The sequence below is a fragment of the Oncorhynchus mykiss genome, chromosome 2 (assembly GCF_013265735.2).
Source record: "Oncorhynchus mykiss isolate Arlee chromosome 2, USDA_OmykA_1.1, whole genome shotgun sequence".
Classification (NCBI taxonomy): Eukaryota; Metazoa; Chordata; class Actinopteri; order Salmoniformes; family Salmonidae; genus Oncorhynchus; species Oncorhynchus mykiss.
In genome coordinates, this window is record NC_048566.1 from 31,366,324 (window position 1) to 31,389,889 (window position 23,566).

A 23,566-nucleotide genomic window follows, 5' to 3' on the forward strand; every position below is an offset into this window, starting at 1 on the left:
AGATTAGTTTCATGGAAATTATATATTGCTGGTCTTAAATAATAACTTACAAGGTCAAGTGAAATGTACGTCTCGAGGAACACCTTCAGTTTGAGAATCAACACACAGCAACCTGTACACTGAGCATTTAAAAATACAGTACGTTTCTTCCCTGCGATGGTGCAACAACCGAGTCACATATGGGCATTTCTCTTCACACAAGACACAATTACACAAACTAAACAACAAATACATAAATAGCTTTTTTTTCCCTTTAAATCATTTATAACGAAATTAGATTTGTGATTCTGGCTCTTGTTACAACATATCAATTGATCGATATATAAATTAACAATATCAACAACAAACATAACAATAATAATAATACAAAAAGCTATCTGTTTTTATACAAATCTTGTTAGTTTACAGTATAAAATAATCCTATGCAAGTGAGACCTGGGGGTTCAATATGTTCATTGTACAGTTTATCCCTTATGCTGGCAGGGTGAACATGCTTGTTCAAGATGCATTGGTTGGTTTCCTGGTTTTGAATGTCTGTGTGCTGCAACAGAGTGAAACACTGAGGCCATATTGGCTCAACACAGAGCCAGCCCCACCCTTTTCCTGAAGGTCCATGGCAGTCTGGATGAATGTTCCTTGAGGGTCCAGTAACTAAAGAAGCATAGCCACAAAGGCTTTCCCAAAGGGTCTCTTCCTCTTTTAACTACAAGGGTGATGTTTCCCTCCAGATTCCTATCCCATTTCAATGACAACATGGGCGCCATCCTGTGGAAACACAAGGTAGTGCTGGACGAGTAAGATCAACCGACAGCGGAGTTCCAAACCCCAGTCTGTGATGGCCGGTATCTATCTCCCTCAGAGTGGACAAGGCCTCTACCTGACCTACCTGTCTTCTGAGAACCCCTTCAGTCCATCGTTGCCTGTCTGCACATCTATTCATCCCCCCACACCCACCCCCATGTCCCCCCCCACTCCTCACTCCCCCAGGTATGGACCCTGAGTGCTAGGCAGTGTTGGTTGTTTGGCCCTCTCTCAGCCCCCTTCCCCTGGGGCACCAGGGTCACCGGCCAGGGCAGGCTATGGGCTTGATGCAGCGGCCCTGGAACAGCACCAGGTTGGCTGGGCAGTGGCAGCCGGCAACGCAGGGCTTGTGGCAGGGCCCGATCTCATTCCAGTTGTCACAGGTCTTGGTGCAGCCCGGGCCACAGGTGTCGTACACCGCTCCGTGTTTACACTGGGTCGCTGAGAAGATTGGGTTGGTTAGACAGAACTGCAAATCGCCTAACATGAATGGATTTCAGAGATACATTGATCAATTCTGTTGAGCAAATTAAATGTAGGGGGGGGGGAGTCCCCTGTTCCATGAAGTTTAGTGATAGGCTGTGTGTGCTGTCACTCACCCATGCAGGCAGCCTCTGGCTTCCAGTAGACGGGGGCTCCCTCCCTCTCACAGGCCCGGCTGTAGGCGATGAAGGACTCACAGTAACAGTTCTTATGCACCGGACACTCACACATGTCTGTTACACAGGACCTTAAGAGAGACAGAGGGAGAAAGAGATAAGACAAATAATGTTGAATTAAATTGAATGGACTGGATTAAATGTATCTCCATACTAAGTGGGTTCCATATCCAAAACAACATTGGACATTCTATGCACATCGGAGACAATCAAATATCACATTTGATATATGAAGAAAATATCACAAGAGCGTTGGAAATGTTGTAGATTCTAGGACAAATCTCATTACAAATGAAGCTCCCCAAAGTTCCGGAGACACCCCAAGAACCACTGACCTATAGAAGGAGGCAAAGTCCACCACCCGGTGACACTTCTGGAACTCCCAGGACTTGAGCTTCTGACACTCCCTGTGAGCGCGGAACTTGACCTTTACACTCCCGGGACAGAGGTACGAGGTGGGCCTCCTGAGGGGCTGGGCACAAACCTCGTTCCCTTCCACGCGCCACGACTCTGCAAACTCATCGACCACGAACTTGAAGAGGCCGTCGCTGCCCATGGTGTCATCCCGCTTGTGTCCATTGTAGTTCCCACAGAGGCCACAGAGACGACCGCGCAGGTGAGGAGCAGCCACCACCTCCACGAAGCTGTCCCCGTCCCACGTGATCTCCAGACCTAAGGGAGAAAGAGACAGAGTTATGCTTCAAAAAGGAGCTAAAATGCACTTTAGCAGTGTTCTTTAGGTTCCAATTAAGTTAACATGAAGCCAGTCTAACCTGCGATGGTGGTGAGTTTGAGCAGGTATCCATCCAGGTCGATGTGGACCCCAGGGCCATGGTAGGGCAGGGCGATGCGCGTGCCGTTCCTCCTCACCGTCAGGTGCTGGTGCAGGCTGAGACTCAGCCCTCCTATCCTCAGCTCCACTGACTGGGTCCAGGAGTAGGAGCGGGTTCGCCTCGCATCGTTCCTCACCACAACCGTGAAGCCAGAGTCAGAGCCGGCGCTGTTTCCACCCCCACCAGAGAGGGCGCCGCCACAGTCTCGAGTCAGAACATACTGGCAGGTTCCTTGGAAGTTAAACGTGCGCCCGTCAAAGGTGTTGTAGTGAGGGTCGCCGAATACGGTGCACACACCTGGCTCTGGAAGGAGTGATAGGAGAGAGAGAGGCAGGGAAGGAGGAGAAAGAGGGAGTGTGTTTAATTATGGGCATCAATTTGATCAATTTGTCCCCCCTGTATTTTGCATGAGAAATCTGTGCTTAATACAACATGACTAAATGTCTATTTGAGAGAAGACCAAGAACGAAACAACCGCCACAAAACTGGAAAATGCAACCCACAAAGGTGTGTGAGGACCCAGCTGAGGAAGAGGGGAGTAACTTACTCACTTTCAGTGCAAACCGGGCAGCAGCCTGTCCTGTTCAGGATCTTATTCTAGAAGAGACAGACAGACCGTTAGATACACAGACATAGAGAGAGATCAGCAGGCAGCCAGTCAGAGTGCAAGAGACAGACAGTCAACTGGACAGTTGGACACATTACACATTAATACCCACACACACAGACACAGACAGATACAACCAGTCAAACGTGGACGGACAGACATTGATACAGACAACTGTTACTCTCTGCCTGGTGTGTGGTGGTGGGGGGGGGGGGGGGGGGGGGGGGGGGGGGGTACGTTTCAACTTCTTTCAGAGGTGCACATTTGAGAACTCAATCCCTCTCAACCCCACTTACCTTTGCCCCAGGGCCCTCACCCCTTACTCTCTCTCTCAATTTCAATTCCTTTCAATTCAAGGGGCTTTATTGGCATGGGAAACGTGTGTTAACATTGCCAAAGCAAGTGAAGTAGATAATATACAGAAGTGAAATAAACAATACAAATGAACAGTAAACGTTACACACACAGAAGTTCCAAAATATTAAAGACATTACAAATGTCATATTATGTCTACATACAGTGTTGTAACGATGTGGAAATAGTTAAAGTACAAAAGGGAAACTAAATAAATGTATTTACAATGGTGTTTGTTCTTCACTGGTTGCCCTTTTCTTGTAGCAACAGGTCACAAATCTTGCTGCTGTGATGGCACACTGTGGTATTTCACCCAGTAGATATGGGAGTTTATCAAAATCGGGTTTGTTTTCTAATTCTGTGTAATCTGAGGGAAATATGTGTCTCTAATATGGTCATACATTTGGCAGGAGGTTAGGAAGTGCAGCTTAGTTTCCACCTCATTTTGTGGGAGGTGTGCACATAGCCTGTCTTCTCTTGAGAGCCATGTCTGCCTGCGGTGGCCTTTCTCAATAGCAAGGCTATGCTCACTGAGTCTGTACATGGTCAAAGCTTTCCTTAAGTTTGGGTCAGTCACAGTGGTCAGGTATTCTGCCACTGTGTACTCTCTGTTTAGGGCCAAATAGCATTCTAGTTTGCTCTGTTTTTTTGTTAATTCTTTCCAATGTGTCAAGTAATTACCTTTTTGTTTTCTCATGATTTGGTTGGGTCTAATTGTGTTGCTGACCTGGGGTACTGTGGGGTCTGTTTGTGTTTGTGAACAGAGCCCCAGGACCAGCTTGCTTAGGGGACTCTTCTCCAGGTTCATCTCTCTGTAGGTGATGGCTTTGTTATGGAAGGTTTGGGAATCTCTTTCTTTAGGTGGTTGTAGAATTTAACGGCTCTTTTCTGGATTTTGATAACTAGCGAGTATCGGCCTAATTCTGCTCTGTATGCATTATTTGGTGTTTTTCGTTGTACACAGAGGATATTTTTGCAGAATTCTGCATGCAGAGTCTCAATTTGGTATTTGTCCCATTTTGTTAATTCTTGGTTGGTGAGCGGACCCCAGACCTCACAACTATAAAGGGCAATGGGTTCTATAACTGATTCAAGTATTTTTAGCCAGATCCTAATTGGTTTGTGGAATTTATGTTCTGTTTAATGGCATAGAATGCCCTTCTTGCCTTGTCTCTCAGATCATTAACAGCTTTGTGGTGGAAGTTACCTGTGGTGCTGATGTTTAGGCCAAGGTATGTATAGTTTTGTGTGTGCTCTAGGCACACTCCCTCTCACACACACACACACACACACACACACACACACACACACACACACACACACACACACACACACACACACACACACACACACACACACACACACACACACACACACACACACACACACACACACACACACACACACACACACACACACACACACACACACACACACACACCACCTGACCCCCATCACAGTGCACAAAGGGCTCTCCCTCTTTGAAGCTCTTTGAGAGATGGAGAGATTGGCTTTCAGGGTCTAAATATAGGGAAGCTCTTCTTTACTGTCACTCAAACATCACCCAGACAAAGACCTGACTGGAGACTGTGTGTCTCCTATGGGACGGAGGGGCAGACACATGGGTGACCGCACTGTGACCGCGTGACAGGTGAATGCTACATGACCACCAGGAAGGTATGATGAGTGGATGTTGTGATACTGTATGACAGGTGACCGCTATGTGACCGTATCTATATTGCAATTGACCGCTATGTGACCGTGTCTCAGTTGGCTGTTATGTGACTATTACGACAGATGACCATGACTCAGTGACCAAGACACAAACACAGATGGCCGTTAGGGGATATACTACATGACTGTATAACAGGTGAACGCTGTGTGACAACTAGGAATCCATGACTAAGGCAGCCATATGTGACTGTAATTGTACTGTCTGACTAATGACCGTATGACAGTTCATTATACACCTATGTGACCATGATCTGCTCCATAACCAGACAGGCGCGGTGTATATGTGATGGTGGTGGGATGCTAGCTTAAAAAAGAATGACAACGGGCCTTTAATGTCGACTATATGAACGCATCTGAGAACAGATGACCACTACATTACCGCGCAACAAGCAACCGCTATGTGACCATAACAGGTGACGCTAGGTAACCATTGTAACCCTGTGAACGCTGGTCACTGGCAGCATGAATAAGTAACTGATCATTTGGTCGCTGGAATGCAAAGAATCTACTACATCACCCCAAGACAGGTGACCTCCGTGTGAACTGGGACTGTTACTCAGCCCCAAAAAACTGGACAGCTGAAGGTATGGTTACTGTGGTAAGATAGCAGGGTTGTGCCTTGGCCCACTCACACTGTTCTGGCCCAGGTGAATCGTTTTTGACTCCTCCTTACACCTCCACCGCTAAATCAGCTTCTAGCCAGCTGCCTGCTGTGACACCAACATGTGGCGGTTAGTCACAGACAGTAACTCTGGACAGTAGACAGCCTCTGTCTGTCTCAGCGGGAGGGGGACCAGATGGATGGGGATGTGGTGAGGTGTGAAAGGGACTGTCTCATGTTGCTGATTCAGGGAGAACAGAGGGACCCCAGGGCTATGTCCTATAGATATAGGCAGTGTTCATAACATAAGTGCATTTAAGTTGCAGATGGGAAATTGCTTAAAGCTGAAATCTGCATACGGTGAAACAGCGCCACTGTCCGCCCCAGAGCATTTGTTCTAGTTTTTATTTTGTTGATGAAACGGAATAGAGGAGCATTCAGCATCGTGGTAAAAAATGATTTGCAGGACTCTGCTGTTCTATCACGGGTCCAATGAAGAACAAAACTGGGTTTGAGGTAACTTCTTTGTTGTTGTAACATCACAAACGGATGTGGCAGTTTCACCAAGTACGGATTCCAGCTTTAAGGTGAAAGGTAAAGTGAGTGAGCATCTTTTTTAAAGTCTATTCTAATCGATGTTGTCATTCACATCACTTCATTGAAAGATTACGGGAATGAAAAGGCGCAACACAAGACAGTTTGTGATTGGGCCTTGAGCCTGTCACTCACCGAGGGGCAGCTGGTGATTGGCACACACTGCTTTGGCTGGCACTCGATGGCCCCCTTGACACAGGCACACAGGGTGCAGTTCACAGACGACCACATGTCTCCCTCCTAGAGCAGAGGAAGAAGCAGAGAGGGAACCAATCAACCACAACTTCAATCAGCTTATCAAACCAGTATTAATGTCTGTATAAATATGCATATAATAATAAGGACAACTGCGGTGGATAGGTATCAGTGTTGAATGTTGAGGAAATGGTAAGGTTCTATTCTCCCAGTTGATATCAAGGATGCATCATTAGGACTTGTTGTCCCAGACTGTCTCACCCGGTAGATCTTGTTCCTGACCCGGCAGTACTTCACTTCCGCTACCTCCACGAAGGATAGACACTCCCCACAGCACTGGTCACCATGGCAACTGCCCGGCCGAGAGCAGCGCTTCCTGCACACCACAGTGGAATTCTGGGAAGGTGGAGGGATACGAGGGAAGGAGAAGGGGTCAGTTATTGACGGTAACTTGGTGATATAAGTTGAATAGAGTTCTGGGGTCTGGTTCCCTTGTCAGTTCTTGCCTTGCAGGTACAGGTGGTGCAGTTGTCGTGCTTGAAGGAGGTGCCGTTCTCATAGACCTCACTGTGGAACAGACAACTCCCCATCGACAGGTCAAACACTTTCCTCTGACCTGACGGAGGGAGAGAGTAAGAAAGAAAAAAGAGATCAGCTTGATGATAATTATTTTGACTGTTATGATGTTTTAATGATGTGTGATGTTTTAATAATAATAATTCATGAAATATGAATATGTTCTCCAGACTTCTATCAGAGAGTCCTATGAGGTATTTGATGAGAGTGGGGTGTTACCGAGGCACTTGGGACAGCACTGTCCGGGCTGAGTGTGGCTCAGGTGGGCGGGGCATGAGAGGACAGGACACACATCCCTGACGCATAGGGTCCGCCCTCCCTGAAAGAACACAGCATATCATATCAAATCCAAATGTTATTTCTCACACGTGCCGAATACAACAGGTGTAATGCTTACTTTACAAGCCATTAACCAAGAATGCAGTTTTAAGAAAATAGAGTTCAGATAATATTTACTAAATAAACCAAAGTTAAACAAAATACCACAATAAAATAAGAATAAGGAAGCTATATACATAGACGTTGGAACAATTCTGCATTCATATTCTCTTATGCATTACTCAACTTATCTCCACTTATTGACCGTTTCCATTCACAATACCATTTGCACCTTTGTCTGCACCTGTAAAACCCGGATTGCCACCTTTAACAGCTCACAAACACAACTACTCTAGATGCCAGATGGTTGTCACAGTTCCCCCTGGCCTTGTAGCAGTGTGCCCTCATTAACGGCTGGTACAGGACACAGTGTACACTGAGGCATTAATGTGTTGACAGACTCAACTCACATTAATGTGTTTACTCACTCACCTCCCCTGCTTGTTTACTAAGGGGAGGAGGAGGAGGGGAAGGGGGGTGTTACCACTGTGAGTCCCCTGAGAGCCAAGACAAACTCATTTGGACCACAGAGGGCCAGTCACTGTACTGTGGGGACTGGAGACATGCATGTCTATACAGTGTATACTCACAGTGCAGGTGCATTTAATACAGGGTTTTCCCTCAGGGTGAAACTCTTCCCTCTCTTTGTACAGACGGCCCTCCAAGATACAGCCTGGAACAGAAGAGACACACAGGTTAGCTTTATTATCCATGTATTCCTTTTCTCACACACACACACACACGCACACACGCACACACACAATCACTCACTCGGGCACGTTGGACAGCACTTCTTGGGGTGAATCTTGGGGTTCCTGCAGTGGACGACACATTGCACTTCCGCTTCAGTTACGACCCCTTCCTGTCAAAACCAGGAAGCAATTAAAACAGTGATTTATTTATCATTGTTCAAACAAATTTCCTAGGACTTATTCTCAGCAGCATCCCTGTCCAGTCCTAGGCTACGTACATCAGTGAATATTCTTCTGCATTCCTCTCATTCCTGTATTAGACAAACTCGTCTCTCGGTTGCTTAGAGATTTGAATCCCGTTTCAGTTATGTAAGGCATGTACTACGTGAGCAGAATATTAGATAGGGACGTACCATTAGATAGGGACATACCATTGGATAGGGACATACCATTAGATAGGAACATTCCATTCTGCATCTCACACATGCATGCATCTATTCTACATACTGGGACACCCCTGATCACTCACCGAAAATGTACCTGAAAAAAATATGTGGTCCCTAGTGTTAGAACTAGGAGTGATATAACTATTAGTGTTAGAACTAGGAGTGTTAGAACTAGGAGTGGTAGAACTAGGAGTGTTAGAACTAGGAGTGTTAAAACTAGGAGTGTTAGAACTAGGAGTGATAGAACTATTAGTGTTAGAACTAGGAGTGTTAGAACTATGAGTGTTAGAACTATGAGTGTTAGAACTATGAGTGTTAGAACTAGGAGTGTTAGAACTATGAGTGTTAGAACTATGAGTGTTAGAACTATGAGTGTTAAAAGTAGGAGTGTTAGAACTAGGAGTGTTAAAAGTAGGAGTGTTAAAAGTAGGAGTATTAAAACTAGGAGTGTTAGAACTAGAAGTGTTAAAACTAGGACTGTTAGAACTAGGGAGTGTTAAAAGTAGGAGTGTTAAAAGTAGGAGTGTTAAAACTAGGAGTGTTAGAACTAGAAGTGTTAGAACTAAAAGTGTTAGAACTAAAAGTGTTAGAACTAGGAGTGTTAAAACTAGGAGTGTTAGAACTAGAAGTGTTAGAACTAGGAGTGTTAAAACTAGGAGTGTTAGAACTAGGAGTGTTAAAACTAGAAGTGTTAGAACTAGGAGTGTTAAAACTAGGAGTGTTAGAACTAGAAGTGTTAAAACTAGGAGTGTTAAAACTAGGAGTGTTAGAACTAGGAGTGTTAAAACTAGAAGTGTTAAAACTAGAAGTGTTAGAACTAGAAGTGTTAGAACTAGTAGTGTTAGAACTAGGAGTGTTAAAACTAGGAGTGTTAAAACTAGGAGTGTTAGAATTAGGAGTGTTAGAACTAGAAGTGTTAGAACTAGGAGTGTTAAAACTAGGAGTGTTAAAACTAGGAGTATTAGAACTAGGAGTATTAGAACTCGGAGTGTTAGAACTAGGAGTGTTAGAACTAGGAGTGTTAGAACTAGGAGTGTTAGAACTAGGAGTGTTAGAACTAGTAGTGTTAGAACTAGGAGTGTTAAAACTAGAACTAGGGACCACAACACGTTGTTTGTGTGTGAGGTCTGGATATTGGTCAGACCCCCCCCACCCCATTCCCACCGCGTGGGTATCTTGGGGATGGAGTAAATGAGTGGTGTGTAGAGCTCTGCTTTTTTCACACGCCACCCTTCAACACGCAGACTAACACAGTCTAGTTTGACTGGACCTCCCCAATGCTGGAGCTGACACTCCCTCACACAGCTGTGTCCACTGCCATTGACTTATAGTGTTCAGATCTGTGCATGTGTTTTGTATTTTAAGTAGTATTGTGGGACCATGTATGTGAGTGTGTGGTGTGTATACAGTAAGTGAGGTTGGGTATACATGTGTTTTGAGGAGACGTGTGGGGTTAGTCTTGTGAGGTAGACACTGGGTTGGGGAGGCTTGGAACCAGAAGGGTGGACTGTACTGCCAAGTTCACCTTGCTCCTCTCTCAAAGACATTGAGACATATATCCTCCCTCTTCATCTTTCTATCTCTCTCTCTCATCCCTCCAACTTCATCTGCTTTTCTTTCTCGTTATGTCTCTTCTTCCTCCAACCCCTTGGCTATCTGTCCACTGTCTCATTCTTTCTCTCCCTCACATCTTTCGTTCCCTCCCCAACTCTGAGTCTCTGTCTGCGTCATTCAGCCTCCCACTCTAAAAGTATGTCTATCTTTCCCTAGATCCTCATTTATCTTTCTCTCTTTCCTCATTAATCTCCCTCTCCACCCGTCTCTCTTTCACTCACTCTGTCGGTTTGCCTCTTTTCCACTCACTCCCCACTATCATTCCCTCTCTCTGTCTGCCTCTCTCTTAGTACTCCCTCTCTCTGTCTGTCTCTCTCTTAGTACTCCCTCTCTCTGTCTGTCTCTCTCTTAGTACTCCCTCTCTCTGTCTGCTTCTCTCTTAGTACTCCCTCTCTCTGTCTGTCTCTCTCTTAGTACTCCCTCTCTCTGTCTGTCTCTCTCTTAGTACTCCCTCTCTCTGTCTGCTACTCTCTTAGTACTCCCTCTCTCCTTCTCTACTTCATTTACTTTACATTCCCTCTCCTTACTTTTCTCATCATCATCTCTCTCTCTCTCTCTGTTACCCTCCCTTTCTCTCTTTCGTTTCTCTGTGTGACACTCACCTGACAGCGGCGAGAGATGCAGGGCTTGATGGAGCTGGTCCAGGAGACAGAACTATTATAGGACTCTCCATCCAGCTGACAACCTAGAGGAGAGAGAGAGGGAATGAGAGAGAGACAGGGGAGGATAGAGAGAGAGGGTGGGGTAGAGAGAGAGACATAGAGAGAGAGGGAGAGCGAGAGAGAGAGTTGGCACTCCAAACCTGGATGTGAATGTTTACTAGTTTGTGGAAACTAAAAGTCTACAGGGAGCACTAAATGGACTACATGTGTGAACATAGAGCTGTTTGCCTCTCCAGACCATACGTGTTGAGACAGATTGAACACAGAGTTACAAATCCATTGTAAGCGATGCCTGGAGGGAGTCTGTGTGCCACCACCGTCAGAGCCAGCTGGCTATAGTGTCCCCTATGGCTAGGGAAGGCCTTTCTTTGATTGTCTTGATTTGGCATAGCGATGGTAAAGTTTAGTAGTCTCGACACTGCCACATACATACACTACCATTCAAAAGTTTGGGGTCACTTAGAAATGTCCTTGTTTTTGGAAGAAAAGCACATTTTTATTGCTTCTTTAATCAGAACAACAGTTTTCAGCTGTGCTAACATAATTGCGAAAGGGTTTTCTAATGATCAACTAGCCTTTTAAAATTATAAACTTGGATTAGCTAACACAACGTGCCACTGGAACACAGGAGTGATGGTTGCTGATAATGGGCCTATGTAGATATTCCATTAAAAATCAGCCGTTTCAAGCTACAATAGCCATTTACAACACTAACAATGTCTACACTGTAATTCTGATCAATTTTATGTTATTTTAATGGCCCAAAAAATTGCTTTTCTTTCAAAAACAAGGACATTTCTAAGTGACTCTAAACTTTTGAAAGATAGTGTATGTGCAATTCAGACACTCGAGACAGCCAGCCAGACAGACAGACAGACAGACAGGCAGGCAGGCAGGCATGCACAAACTCTCTGACAAACCCAATCCATAATATAGATGTATCAAGATAACAGAACATGTTGTTGTGAAGTGTCCAGGTCCATTCCAAGGGCATGATAAAAACACCATGTGAAATGGGCCTGAGATCCACTATGAGCAATCACAACGCTCCAGATACACCACCCACAGTCAATAAGGGACTAAATTAATACGATCTTCAATTTCAACAGATATAGGGTTGTCTGGTTATGGAAACACAGCAAAACCATTCCTATGATAAAACCACTGCATTAAGTACTTGAACAGTGGGAGGTTTTCGTGCTGACACGAGCAAGTTCCTGTTCTAAATGTAGACATGGTCATGAATAAAACCCAAAGTCAACCACAATGGAGGAACAATAGGCACTAATACCGTTCACCATGACAACATGGGGCTTTCCATGGTCGACTTAAGCGAGCTCCACCTCTTCTCATTTGAATTAACTCTAGTCTCGTATAATCTTGACAGCAAACAAAGGACCGCGTTCCTGACCATGAGGTGGTCAATGCTGTGGACCGTATCCATGGTGACCCCAACACTACCCGACCCCTGTGTGTTCCGGCCGGGAGGCGAATGCGTGCGGGCCTAGTCTGGGAGGCAGAGCGGCGCAGTGGCTCGTAAACAAGGGTTATTTCTGTGCCCTGTAAACCGAACGCTGAACCCAAACACCAACGGGTCCTAACCCGTCCCAGAGAGGAGAAGTCCACCACTGCAGCTGTGTGTGTGTGTGTGTGTGTGTGTGTGTGTGTGTGTGTGTGTGTGTGTGTGTGTGTGTGTGTGTATGTGTATGTGTATGTGTGTGTGTGTGTGTGTGTGTGTGTGTGTGTGTGTGTGTGTGTGTGTGTGTGAGAGAGAGAGAGAAAGAGAGAGATGCTGGCAAACAGTGTGAGAAAGAATAGTTCTTAAGACAAATACGAACCGCTGTAGGCCTGTCACATGTTTGTGGGTGTATGTGAGTAGAAGCTGGGAAATAATAGCTATATGTGTTTGTGTATGTAGCAATTTACCCTCAAGCAGAATCTTCAATTGGTCTGATACAGTACACATACACACGCACAGTAACTATTGTGCTGTTAGAAGAAAAACTATTATTCATTCCCCCACAAGGAGGCAGTAGTGGTTAAATAAGTAGGTTGACCAGTGCAGCTGGACTGACTGTCTTCTACTGTGGGACTCAAGCTGTCGCGTCACCCTCACTCCTACAGGTAGCATCAATGACCGTCAAACAACATCACTGCAATGCTGCAGCAAGGTCTATACATCAACACTAAAGAGATCCAAAGATAGACCCAACTCCCCCCACGCGACAAAATTCCAAGTTTATTGGTCTCGCTGAGACTACAGAACATTACATGCATCCCCTAACCTTTGACCTCATGTTTTCATGGTGATGAGAGTAGTAGAGTGTGTGTGCTGCTCACCTTTGCATCTCTCACAGCAGGCTCCCGTCTGTTTGACCACCAGAGCACAGTCCTCAGACACCAGGGGACACCTCTCCTGTTTACAGTCTGCCTTCCCCTCCTGAGAGACAGAGCAAAAGAGAGAGGGGGGAGGAGAGAGAAAGAGAGGGGGAGAGAGAGGGGAAGAGGGAGACGGAGGGATGGACGGAGAGAAAGAGAAGATGCTTTTTGACTGCCATCAGTGTATTCACATTATAAAGTCTCCGGCACATTCTTTGTCGACACTCCCTTTCTACAGGCTAAAATGAACTCGGGTTACACATGTACTTTACGCAGACATTCTCTTTCTCTCTTCTCAATTTATATACAACCTCACTTCATATACTAGCTTAACATTATCACTTTGCCACTAGCTTTATACACTCTCTTTATATAGTGCCCATTTACTCAGTGCAACCTAACTGGACTGTATAATGAGTCAACATCAAAGCCGGACTGTGGCCCACATAACTAAAATATAACTGGGCGGTTTTATGTACGGAGAGCCTTCACTGGTTCCCTAACCAGGCTGGTTTGGGTGATGTCATCAGTGAAGGCGAGAGAAGGGCGGCGAGAGGCGAAGGCACATGGAATCCATACATAGTCTCTGTAAAGCGCTCCCCAAACCACTGGCCTAAATCGTAGAGATTTTCAGAGCACTTTCAACAGCTAGTTTGAGACAAATATGTCTGAGAGTGAGATATATGATGCCAGATAGATAAAGGGATTTATTGAAAGTGAGAGAAAAAGAGATAGAGGGAATGAGAGAAGGGCAGACAGATACCATCAGACATGATGACTGGAAAGTCTGACAGGTGGAGAGAGAGAGAGAGAGAGAGAGAGAGAGAGAGAGCGATAGAAAGAGCAATAGAGAGACAGAGAGGTAGACAGAGAGAGGATGACAGAGTGAGCGAGAGAAATAGAAAGAGTGGTGATAAGTTGTGAGTCTAGTCTTCTGACGACCACAGTTATCTACAGTAGTGTCATAGAGGTCCCGTATTTGTCCTTGAATCTTTATGTCTCTCCACACCTGTGCTTTCTTAGTTGGGCTTTGGAGCCATTCCACTCGGCAGCCATTAACACTAAGTGGTGTGAAGAGGTTTGACCTCTCTCAGCAAAGGTCAGGGGTCAAATCAGGTCACCACGCCTCATTAACACTCAACATACCGTGCACTTTCTGAGGCTTCTTACTGGTCTACTGGTGGTATGTCGTGGCTTCTAATAGGCCAACGGGTGGTCTGGGGATTGTTATTGGACTACTGCTAGTCTCTGGTGTAATAACTAGAGAAATATTTGAAGGGTAATAACATGTTGATAGGTTAATGTGACCATCTAAAAATATATGTAGAGTATGTAAGATGCATTGATCCCTGACGTGATGGTCATGTGCTGTGGAAAGATGACCACTAGATGGCAACAGCACAGTCAGTTTCACCATCTCCATTTGCCAAATTCAGAGAATCAAAATGTGTTCAGTCAAACCATGGTCTATGAATAATTTCTCTCTCCCTCCCTCCCTCCTAATCTCTCTCCCAATCTTTTCCACTATCACTCTCTCTCCTCCATCTATCTCTCAGCCTGACCCCAGAGGGCATGCCAAAACAAGCTGACAGACCCGCCAGCCGCCGTGCCGCCAGTCTTTCATGGGAGGATGGAGAGATCACTAAAAGGCTCTTCAGAGGAGCACTCAAATCAAAGGCCTATTTAAACCTGGACTCCTTGCCCTCGTGACCCTTCACCTCCCTCCAAAGCAAACATGTCGCTACCCCACAGGAGCAGCAGTTGTGGCTTAAAACTGGATGAAAAAAGATAAGGGCAACAATATATACATTTCACTGAGAAGTCACAAGCCTATCCAAGAAGTAGGCCTATTCCTGCACCAGTAGTAGAAAGTGAATGGTGCTGAATGAACTGAATGTAACTTTTGGCTCCGATGTGTAGGTAGACTAGCTCCATGACTTTTCTCTGAATTAAGATGGTTGTTGTCCTATCCTTCTTCATGTCCTGGCAGGTAGCCTAGCGGTTGGAATACATGATCCGATAAGGTGAAAATCTGTCGATGTGCCCTTGAGCAAGGCACTTAACCCTAACTTAATCCAGGGGCTCTGTCCTACAGTGGAGGCTGCTGAGGGGAGGACAGATACCATGTGTTTGATGTATTTGTATACCATTCCACTGATTCCGCTCCAGACATTAACATGAGCCCATCCTCCCCAATTAAGGTACCACCAACCTCCTGTGCCGTACTACTATGGCTGTCCCTGTAAAACAACACATTTCACTGCACCTATCTGGTGTGTGACAATAAAACATATATACAGTACCAGTCAAAAGTTTGGACACACCTAGGGTTTTTCTTTATTTTTTTTTTTACAATTTTCTACATTGTAGAATAATAGTGACGACGTAAAAACTATGAAATAACACAAATGGAATCATGTAGTGACCAAAAAAAGTGTTAAACAAATCAAAATATATTTTAGATTCTTCAAAGTAGCCACCTTTTGCCTTGATGACAGCTTTGCGCACTGTTGACATTCTCTCATCCAGCTTCATGAGGAGGTCACCTGGAATGCATTTCAATTAACAGGTGTGTCCAAACTTTTGACTGGTACTGTATATTTGTTATTTATTTTATTTAACTAGGCAAGTCAGTTAAGATCAAATTCTTATTTTACAATGACGGCCTACCCCGGCCAAACCCTCCCCTAACCCGGACAACGTTGGGCCAATTGTGTGCCTCCCGAAGGGACTCCCAATCACAGCTGTTTACGATACAGCCCGGGATCGAACCAGGGTCTGTAGTGACACCTCTAGCACTGAGATACAGTGCCTTAGACCGCTGCGCCACTCGGGAGGCCATATATATATTTGTTTCTACCCCTCCATTAGAAGTATCCTGGGAGGTCCAGTAGCAATGCTGCCCTGAAGGTTCTCTAACACCATCTTTGCTCTATAGACCACTGGGAGAACTGTACCACTAGCCTCACAGTGCACTGACAGAAAGGGGGGAAGAGGGGGATGGAGAAAGAGAGCCGAAAATAAAGGAGGATTTTGCCTTCTTTAAGTCTTCTAGACTACACTCTTAGAAAAAAGGGTTCCAAAATGGTTCTTCTGCTGTCCCCATAGGAGAACCCTTTCTGGTTCCAGGTAAAAACACTTTTGGGTTCCATGTAGAATCCTCTGTAAAAAAGAGTTCTACATGGAACACAAAAGGATTCTACCTGGAACCAAAAAGGTTTCTTCAAAAGTTATCCTATGGGGACAGCTGAAGAACCCATTAAGGTTCTAGATAGCATATTTTCTTCTAAGAGTGTAGAGATATCAAGTTTCTCATTTCATCCTAGCATTTATGCTTTTCCTTTTTGGAGTTTGGTTGTCCCTTTAGACAGAATGGTGTACAAGTTATTGCTCCTTTTCATAAAATGACGTTCACATGCCAATTCCACACATAAATCCAATGTTATTACATCTCTGTACCTGGACAGACATGCTGGCTGGTTTAGTGGTTTGCTGACAACGCCAGTGGCAGAGGTAAAGATTGTAAAGGTACACGGTGAGTATTGATCTCCATGTTTGTGGAGCGGTTGGAACAGGAAAGGACCTTTGGCTTCCCAAATGTTTGCAGATCACTGGTCAGCCTACTGAGCTCATCAATCATTGCTACCGAGAAAGAGGAGAGGGGGCAAAAAGAGAGGGAGAGTAGTAGATAGTAGATTAATGAGAGCTGCCTCCTGGCTGTCTGTATATTATGTTTAGCGAGCGGGAGGCAGATTCCTGCGTCTTGTGAGACGGCTGGCGAAAAGAATGGCTTCTCTGTGTGCCTCAGTTTCCGCCAGTGAAGGGCCATTAACAGGTACTCCGCCGCAACTGGGAGCCTGTGAGTGACACTAGAGCCCTGACAGCTCCCCCCCACCCTTTAAAATCTGCTAACCCCCCCTAAAAGACAGCATCGCTGGCCCCCCTTCCCTGCGAGGCACTGTGGGGCCAGTGACATGACGGACGGGCCAAGATGAAAGGCTAGCTGTGGCCCTCTGATGACTGATAGCATTCAGCAGGGCTCCTAGTGATGGAAGCCTGATAAGGAGGTGGTTAGCAGAGGGAGACATATCAAAGAGACTATCAGAGCCGCTGGAGACAGCCGAGGACGGCCACAGTAGTGTGCACAGTGCACACAGAAATATATAACCTTGCACACGCACACTGTTTCTCTGTTTCACATAGGGCAAATACCCTGCAAGTCAAACAAAACATTTGTAGATGCTTCCTCACCACATGACACTTTTAAATATGGACTAAAAAGACAGGCGAGGGAGAGCATTATTGAACCTGGCTTCTGGTGACAGAAAAGCCTCTCACTTGCATTCTCAACCCCTAAAACAAGGTCAAAGAGCAAATGTTCCAGGAAAGACACCTTTTACATTTGTAGCCTGGATTTAACAGGCAGTCGGGCAAAGACAGCAGGAAGACAAGGGTGTCTTTAAACAAACAATGCCATTTTGTTTAAAAGCCAGTGTGGGCTTAGAAGGGAAATAATGACATAGCTAGCCTTCTGCTCTTATTGAAACGGTAGCAACAGTATTCATAATTCTTTGTGATAATTACAGTACAGGCCTATTTGCCCAGTTAGACCTACAACTCGCTATAGACTATACATATTTAGGCCACAATATGAATATTAAGAATATTCAGTCAAGCGCAGAGGCAATAATTACACACAACAATTGTGTTTTGTTCCTCCTCTATGGAACCTACAGTGGGGAGAACAAGTATTTGATACACTGCTGATTTTGCAGGTTTTCCTACTTACAAAGCATGTAGAGGTCTGTCATTTTATCATAGGTACACTACAACTGTGAGAGATGGAATCTAAAACAAAAATCCAGAAAATCACATTGTATGATTTTTAAGTAATTAATTTGCATTTTATTGCATGACATAAGTATTTGATACATCAGAAAAGCAGAACTTAATATTTGGTACAGAAATCTTTGTTTGCAATTGCAGAGATCATACGTTTCCTGTAGTTCTTGACCAGGTTTGCACACACTGCAGCAGGGATTTTGGCCCACTCCTCCATACAGACCTTCTCTAGATCCTTCAGGTTTCTGGGCTGTCGCTGGGCAATACGGACTTTCAGCTCCCCCCCCAAAGATTATCTATTGGGTTCAGGTCTGGAGACAGGCTAGGACACTCCAGGACCTTGAGATGCTTCTTACGGAGCCACCCCTTAGTTGCCATTGCTGTGTGTTTCGGGTCGTTGTCATGCTGGAAGACCCAGCCACGACCCATCTTCAATGCTCTTACTGAGGGACGGAGGTTGTCGGCCAAAATCTCGCGATACATGGCCCCATCCATCCTCCCCTCAATACGGTGCAGTCATCCTGTCCCCTTTTCAGAAAAGCATCCCCAAAGAATAATGTTTCCACCTCCATGCTTCACGGTTGGGATGGTGTTCTTGGGGTTGTACTCATCATTCTTCTTCCTCCAAACACGGCGAGTGGAGTTTAGACCAAAAATCTCTATTTTTGTCTCATCAGACCACATGACCTTCTCCCATTCCTCCTCTGGATCATCCAGATGGTCATTGGCAAACTTCAGACGGGCCTGGGCATGCGCTGGCTTGAGCAGGGGGACCTTGCTTGCGCTGCAGGATTTTAATCCATGACGGCGTAGTGTGTTACTAATGGTTTTCTTTGAGACTGTGGTCCCAGCTCTCTTCAGGTCATTGACCAGGTCCTGCCGTGTAGTTCTGGGCTGATCCCTCACCTTCCTCATGATCATTGAGGCCCCACGAGGTGAGATCTTGCATGGAGCCCCAGACCGAGGGTGATTGACCGTCATCTTGAACTTCTTCCATTTTCTAATAATTGCGCCAACAGTTGTTGCCTTCTCACCAAGCTGCTTGCCTATTGTCCTGTAGCCCATCCCAGCCTTGTGCAGGACTACAATTTTATCCCTGATGTCCTTACACAGCTCCTCTGGTCTTGGCCATTGTGGAGAGGTTGGAGTCTGTTTGATTGAGTGTGTGGACAGGTGTCTTTTATACAGGTAACGAGTTCAAACAGGTAATGAGTGGAGAACAGGAGGGTTTCTTAAAGAAAAACTAACAGGTCTGTGAGAGCCGGAATTGTTACTGGTTGGTAGGTGATCAAATACTTATGTAATGCAATAAAATGCTAATGAATTACTTAAAAATCATACAATGTGATTTTCTGGATTTTTGTTTTAGATTAAAAATGACAGACCTCTACATGCTTTGTAAGTAGGAAAACCTTCAAAATCGGCAGTGTATCAAATACATGTTCTCCCCACTGTACGTGCCAACAACAAATAGGGAATCTCAATGTCAACTAGCAATTATCTTCCCTAACACCATATGAAAGTCATTTAGCAAGAATTGGGATGTGTTCTCACCAGACAGACGCAGGTGATGCACGGGTTGTCCGTTATGTTGGGTATGTGGAGCACCTCTCCTTCGTTCTCGCAGATGGCTTCTGTACCTGTGAAGGGCGCGAGGAGAGAGGCAATAAATTCGCGCCTTTTCATCTTCATTGACGTGATAAAACAGCGAAACAACACGCCTCAGATAAATTACGTCATGGACAGACTCGACATATTCCAATTGTGCTTTTTCTTAAGGCCTACCAGGAATTGCACCGGCTATGCCATAACTGTGAGATATATTGCGTAGACGTTAAAATGAGCAGGCCTAATAGTCTTGAGTTTTATCGATAAGGTTATATTTCAAATGTATTTTGTTGATATAGGCTATAGCCTATAACTTTTTCTAAATGACGAAATATTAGATCAGTTTATCAGAATATTTTTGTCAGAGTGATTTAAATTTAGATGAGACATAACATTTTTAGTTGAGCAGAGCAGTGGCAGTCAGGAAAAGTTGTTTTTGTTTGGGGGGGGGGGGGGGGGGGGGGATTTGGTGACAAAGTGGTTTCTGTGAGAATTACAGGAGCAGGGCAATTACCCCGACCGTAGCGTACCCTACAACCTTCGCGTGTAATTAAACCAGCACAGCTTTAAGTGATTGTGGAGAAACCCAACACTTTAGCCTCAATCCAATGAGACTTTTCTTATTTTATAAAGCAGAGATGAATGAATAGCCCTATAAATGTTGTTTACTCTTCATCCACCTCTTGCAGCCGAGCACAGTGACAGGGCGCATTTGTCTTTAGACAATCAGACAACTTTCCTCTCCCACGAAAACGGTGTGTTCAACTCCCGGCCCTGCAGGGAAAACAATAGACAGATGATATACCGCATATTTCGAATACCAGGTAGCGACACTCCATGGGAATTTGATCCGGTGGGATTATACTATAATGGTAGCCTACTCAGCTGATACCGATACGCAGGTTTGTCTTCCCCTGAAAGAAATGATCATGTTTGCACAATGATAACGCGCCAGGTGACTTGGATACTGACCTCGACAGCACGACCCAACTCGAGTTTCCAAAACAACAGTAGATGGGGAAATTATACTGGTGATCCAATGCGCCTGTCATGAGGTTTCAAACGAGCCCGGGGGTACCAGTTACCCGACAGAACATATTTTTTTTCACCCAACTTTTAAGATCTATCCAATGGCATGGTGGCATTTGTTGTTGATTTATGTTCAACCAAATGTAAATCAAAACTAGACATTGAGCTGACGTCTGTGCCCCGTGGCAAATAACGGGAAAAGTGAATAGCCTACATGTAGGCCTATAGACTAGCTTTTGGGCTATATTCTTGTTTTTGACAATTGCTGGACATGTTTTGAAGCTAAATAGGCCAAGTCAATGTATCTTACCTGTAATTAAAGGCGAGGAGGACTGTGGCATTTGGAACAGTAAAAACACGAATAAAAAGCTGCAGGTGAACTTATTAGTAAGTACCAAGGCGCTCGAGCAGCAATACAACATCATCCTAAAATTGGTCCAGTAAAAAAAAAAGAAGGAAAACGAAAAAAAGAAAATGATATGCTAGAATATATATATATATATATTTATATGCCCATGGGTTGGTGTCCGACTGAAAACACTAGAATATATGGGACTCCAGCATAATTGCCCCCCTCAGTTAGTTTTGTTCCAGCCCATAACCTTCAGTTTGTCAAAATGCTAAACGACATCGCGTGTCCTCCGGCATCCGACAATCGACATGACACAAGAAAATTACAATGACAATGCCGTGCGGACAGCCAGGCGACAGTCCTCATGTCGCGTCCAGGAGCGCTCTTGTGTTCCCAAAACAAGTGCAAGGATAAGACAATGTTTCCAAAAAAGTGAAAAACAAATTTCATAAGAGATTAAAATAAAACAGATGCGTATAGTAAAAATGACAAATAAAACTATTGGGAAATAAATTCCACAAATAGCTTAAAGATATATATATATATTTATTTTTTAGCTTAAAGATATACTCGTAATTAAATGTCTTCAAAAATCCTCATGTTTGGCAATACCAAAAATATACAGATATTGTCAAGCGCTAAAAGAAACCGGTTGCGTTCGGAATTTTAGGTCCGTTTTGCGCCGAGATGCTGTCCAACTGTCTCAGGATTAGTAGCGGGTTTTAGGTTAGGCTACACGAGCCGGCACTGGTCTTTCACTCGGAGCTCCGCGAGAAGCGAACCACCTCCAGCCCAAAGTTACAGTAAACTGCTCCTACTGAGGCGCACGGCGATGCCAGCGTAATAGAAACCCTACTACTCCAGTTAAACATCCCCGCAGTGTGCAGGAACCTCCTCCAAACAAAACGAGAACGGCCCCTCAATATTTAAATAGTTGCCGGGGGTTTTAATAATCCGAGTGATTTGACGTACAATCTTGCCCGCTGCTCCCGGCTGGCTGCCGCTGTGGTAATGAAACACTCCGTATAATACCGCGCCGGGAGAGACCCACCTACTGCTATCGGATCTCGAGGCTGGATCTCGTTTCACTACAAACAAGCCTGGAACACAACATGCGTACCACCTGTCTTTACTGATAATCTCTGCTGCGCTCTCTCAACACTGTCACGCTGCAAAACAGGATGAAACAACAAAAAAATCCCTAATTCAGGCCACTTTGTATCAAGGTAGGTTTTCTGCGCCCCTCGAGCTGCTGGGGGACCAAGCGTCATCCCACAATTGTTGATCTCTCCCCCTCCACCCGCATTGATGGGGCGCACCACAATGTCTGTCTGTTCAGTATCATATATTTTACATTTTCCAGTCATATCCTCAATGCAACATTTATTTCATAAATTAGGCATTTTCTTTGCTTGACCCCACTTCAAAGGCACGATGTCAATTCAGAATATATAATCTATGACATTTCAATAGCCTATAATAAGGGCACCTATCTAGTTTAGGCTACATTAACCAGCTTGCATGACATGAAGTGTCTGTTACTGTTGTTTGAGACAGATTTAGAAATCTACAACTTTTAAAACAGTTTGTCACTCTTAAAATTGTACTTCTGAAGAACCTCAAATGGGAAGGAAAAGCATTTCTTCAAAGAACCAATTATGACCAAACCCTGTATTTACAGCATTTAACTGTCAAGGAACAATGTTTTATTTTATCTAATTGTATTGCTCTTGTTACTTCGCATTGTAAACATGCCACGAGTGACGAGTAAACTTAGTGAATGTGTTTGTGTTAGAAAGGGAGTGTGTGTCACTTTCTTTGTGTCGACGGCGTGTGTGCATTCAGCAGTACAGATGAACATTGTGTTAATATTCAACGCTTGATGGCGCCAAAGAGCACCCTTTTGAAGTAGAGGTGTCTATTCCCAAATTCGCCGCAAGATTATTACAGATGCCGAGTTTGAACAGTTATTTATTTAACTGTGACATTAAATGACCCTCTTCCACTCTAAAACGAAAGAGCCCTATTGCGCTGTCGTAATTCAGATTCCGTTGTATGGTTCTTTGTAGCGCAGTTGGTAGCGCATGGTGCTTGTAATGCTAGGGTAGTGGGTTTGAATCACGGGACGACTCATAAGTAAATTGTATTCACGCATGACTGTAAGCCGCTTTGGATAAAAGCGTCTGCTAAATGGTATGTATTATTATATTATAGAGCATGGAAGGATGGGCAACTTTGATGGTGGCGGGGAAACACAAAAAACGGAACTCATTAGAGGGGCAACAGTAGCTCGTGGGTCTGCGTACCCACATCCATACCACCACCTTGCAAACAAAACATTTAAGCGCCTCCCCCCTGACAGTGAATATATTTATTTTTTTATTAAAGTACATTTCCTGCAATTCTGCCATGGGGTGTAGAGAAAATGTTGCAGATTTAAAACAAGTTTCATGCAATTCTACACATTTTGACATGGGGAACAAATAAGATTTTGCAATTTTATAACCCATTTCATGCAATTCTATTAATTTTGCCATGGGACAGAGAAAAAAATGCAGTTTTTCAGCTAATTTCATGCAATTCTACACATTTTGCCATAGCTGGAGGCAA

The 23,566-nt window shown here is 44.6% G+C and overlaps 1 protein-coding gene across 1 annotated transcript; it reads right to left on the reverse strand.

Annotated features, from left to right (window-relative positions):
* Positions 1 to 5: 5 nt before the first annotated feature.
* LOC110486958 (BMP-binding endothelial regulator protein) lies at positions 6 to 22,226 on the reverse strand. Its single transcript, XM_021558832.2, has 15 exons — positions 20,915 to 22,226; positions 19,522 to 19,607; positions 13,087 to 13,186; positions 10,687 to 10,769; positions 8,104 to 8,194; positions 7,923 to 8,005; positions 7,174 to 7,273; positions 6,885 to 6,994; positions 6,640 to 6,774; positions 6,319 to 6,423; positions 2,845 to 2,890; positions 2,234 to 2,596; positions 1,796 to 2,132; positions 1,401 to 1,531; positions 6 to 1,242 (listed from the first exon to the last, which is right to left on the reverse strand). Exons 1-15 carry the CDS (start codon positions 21,027 to 21,029, stop codon positions 1,061 to 1,063), a joined length of 2,067 nt encoding a protein of 688 aa, XP_021414507.1. The 5' UTR covers positions 21,030 to 22,226; the 3' UTR covers positions 6 to 1,060.
* Positions 22,227 to 23,566: the final 1,340 nt, after the last annotated feature.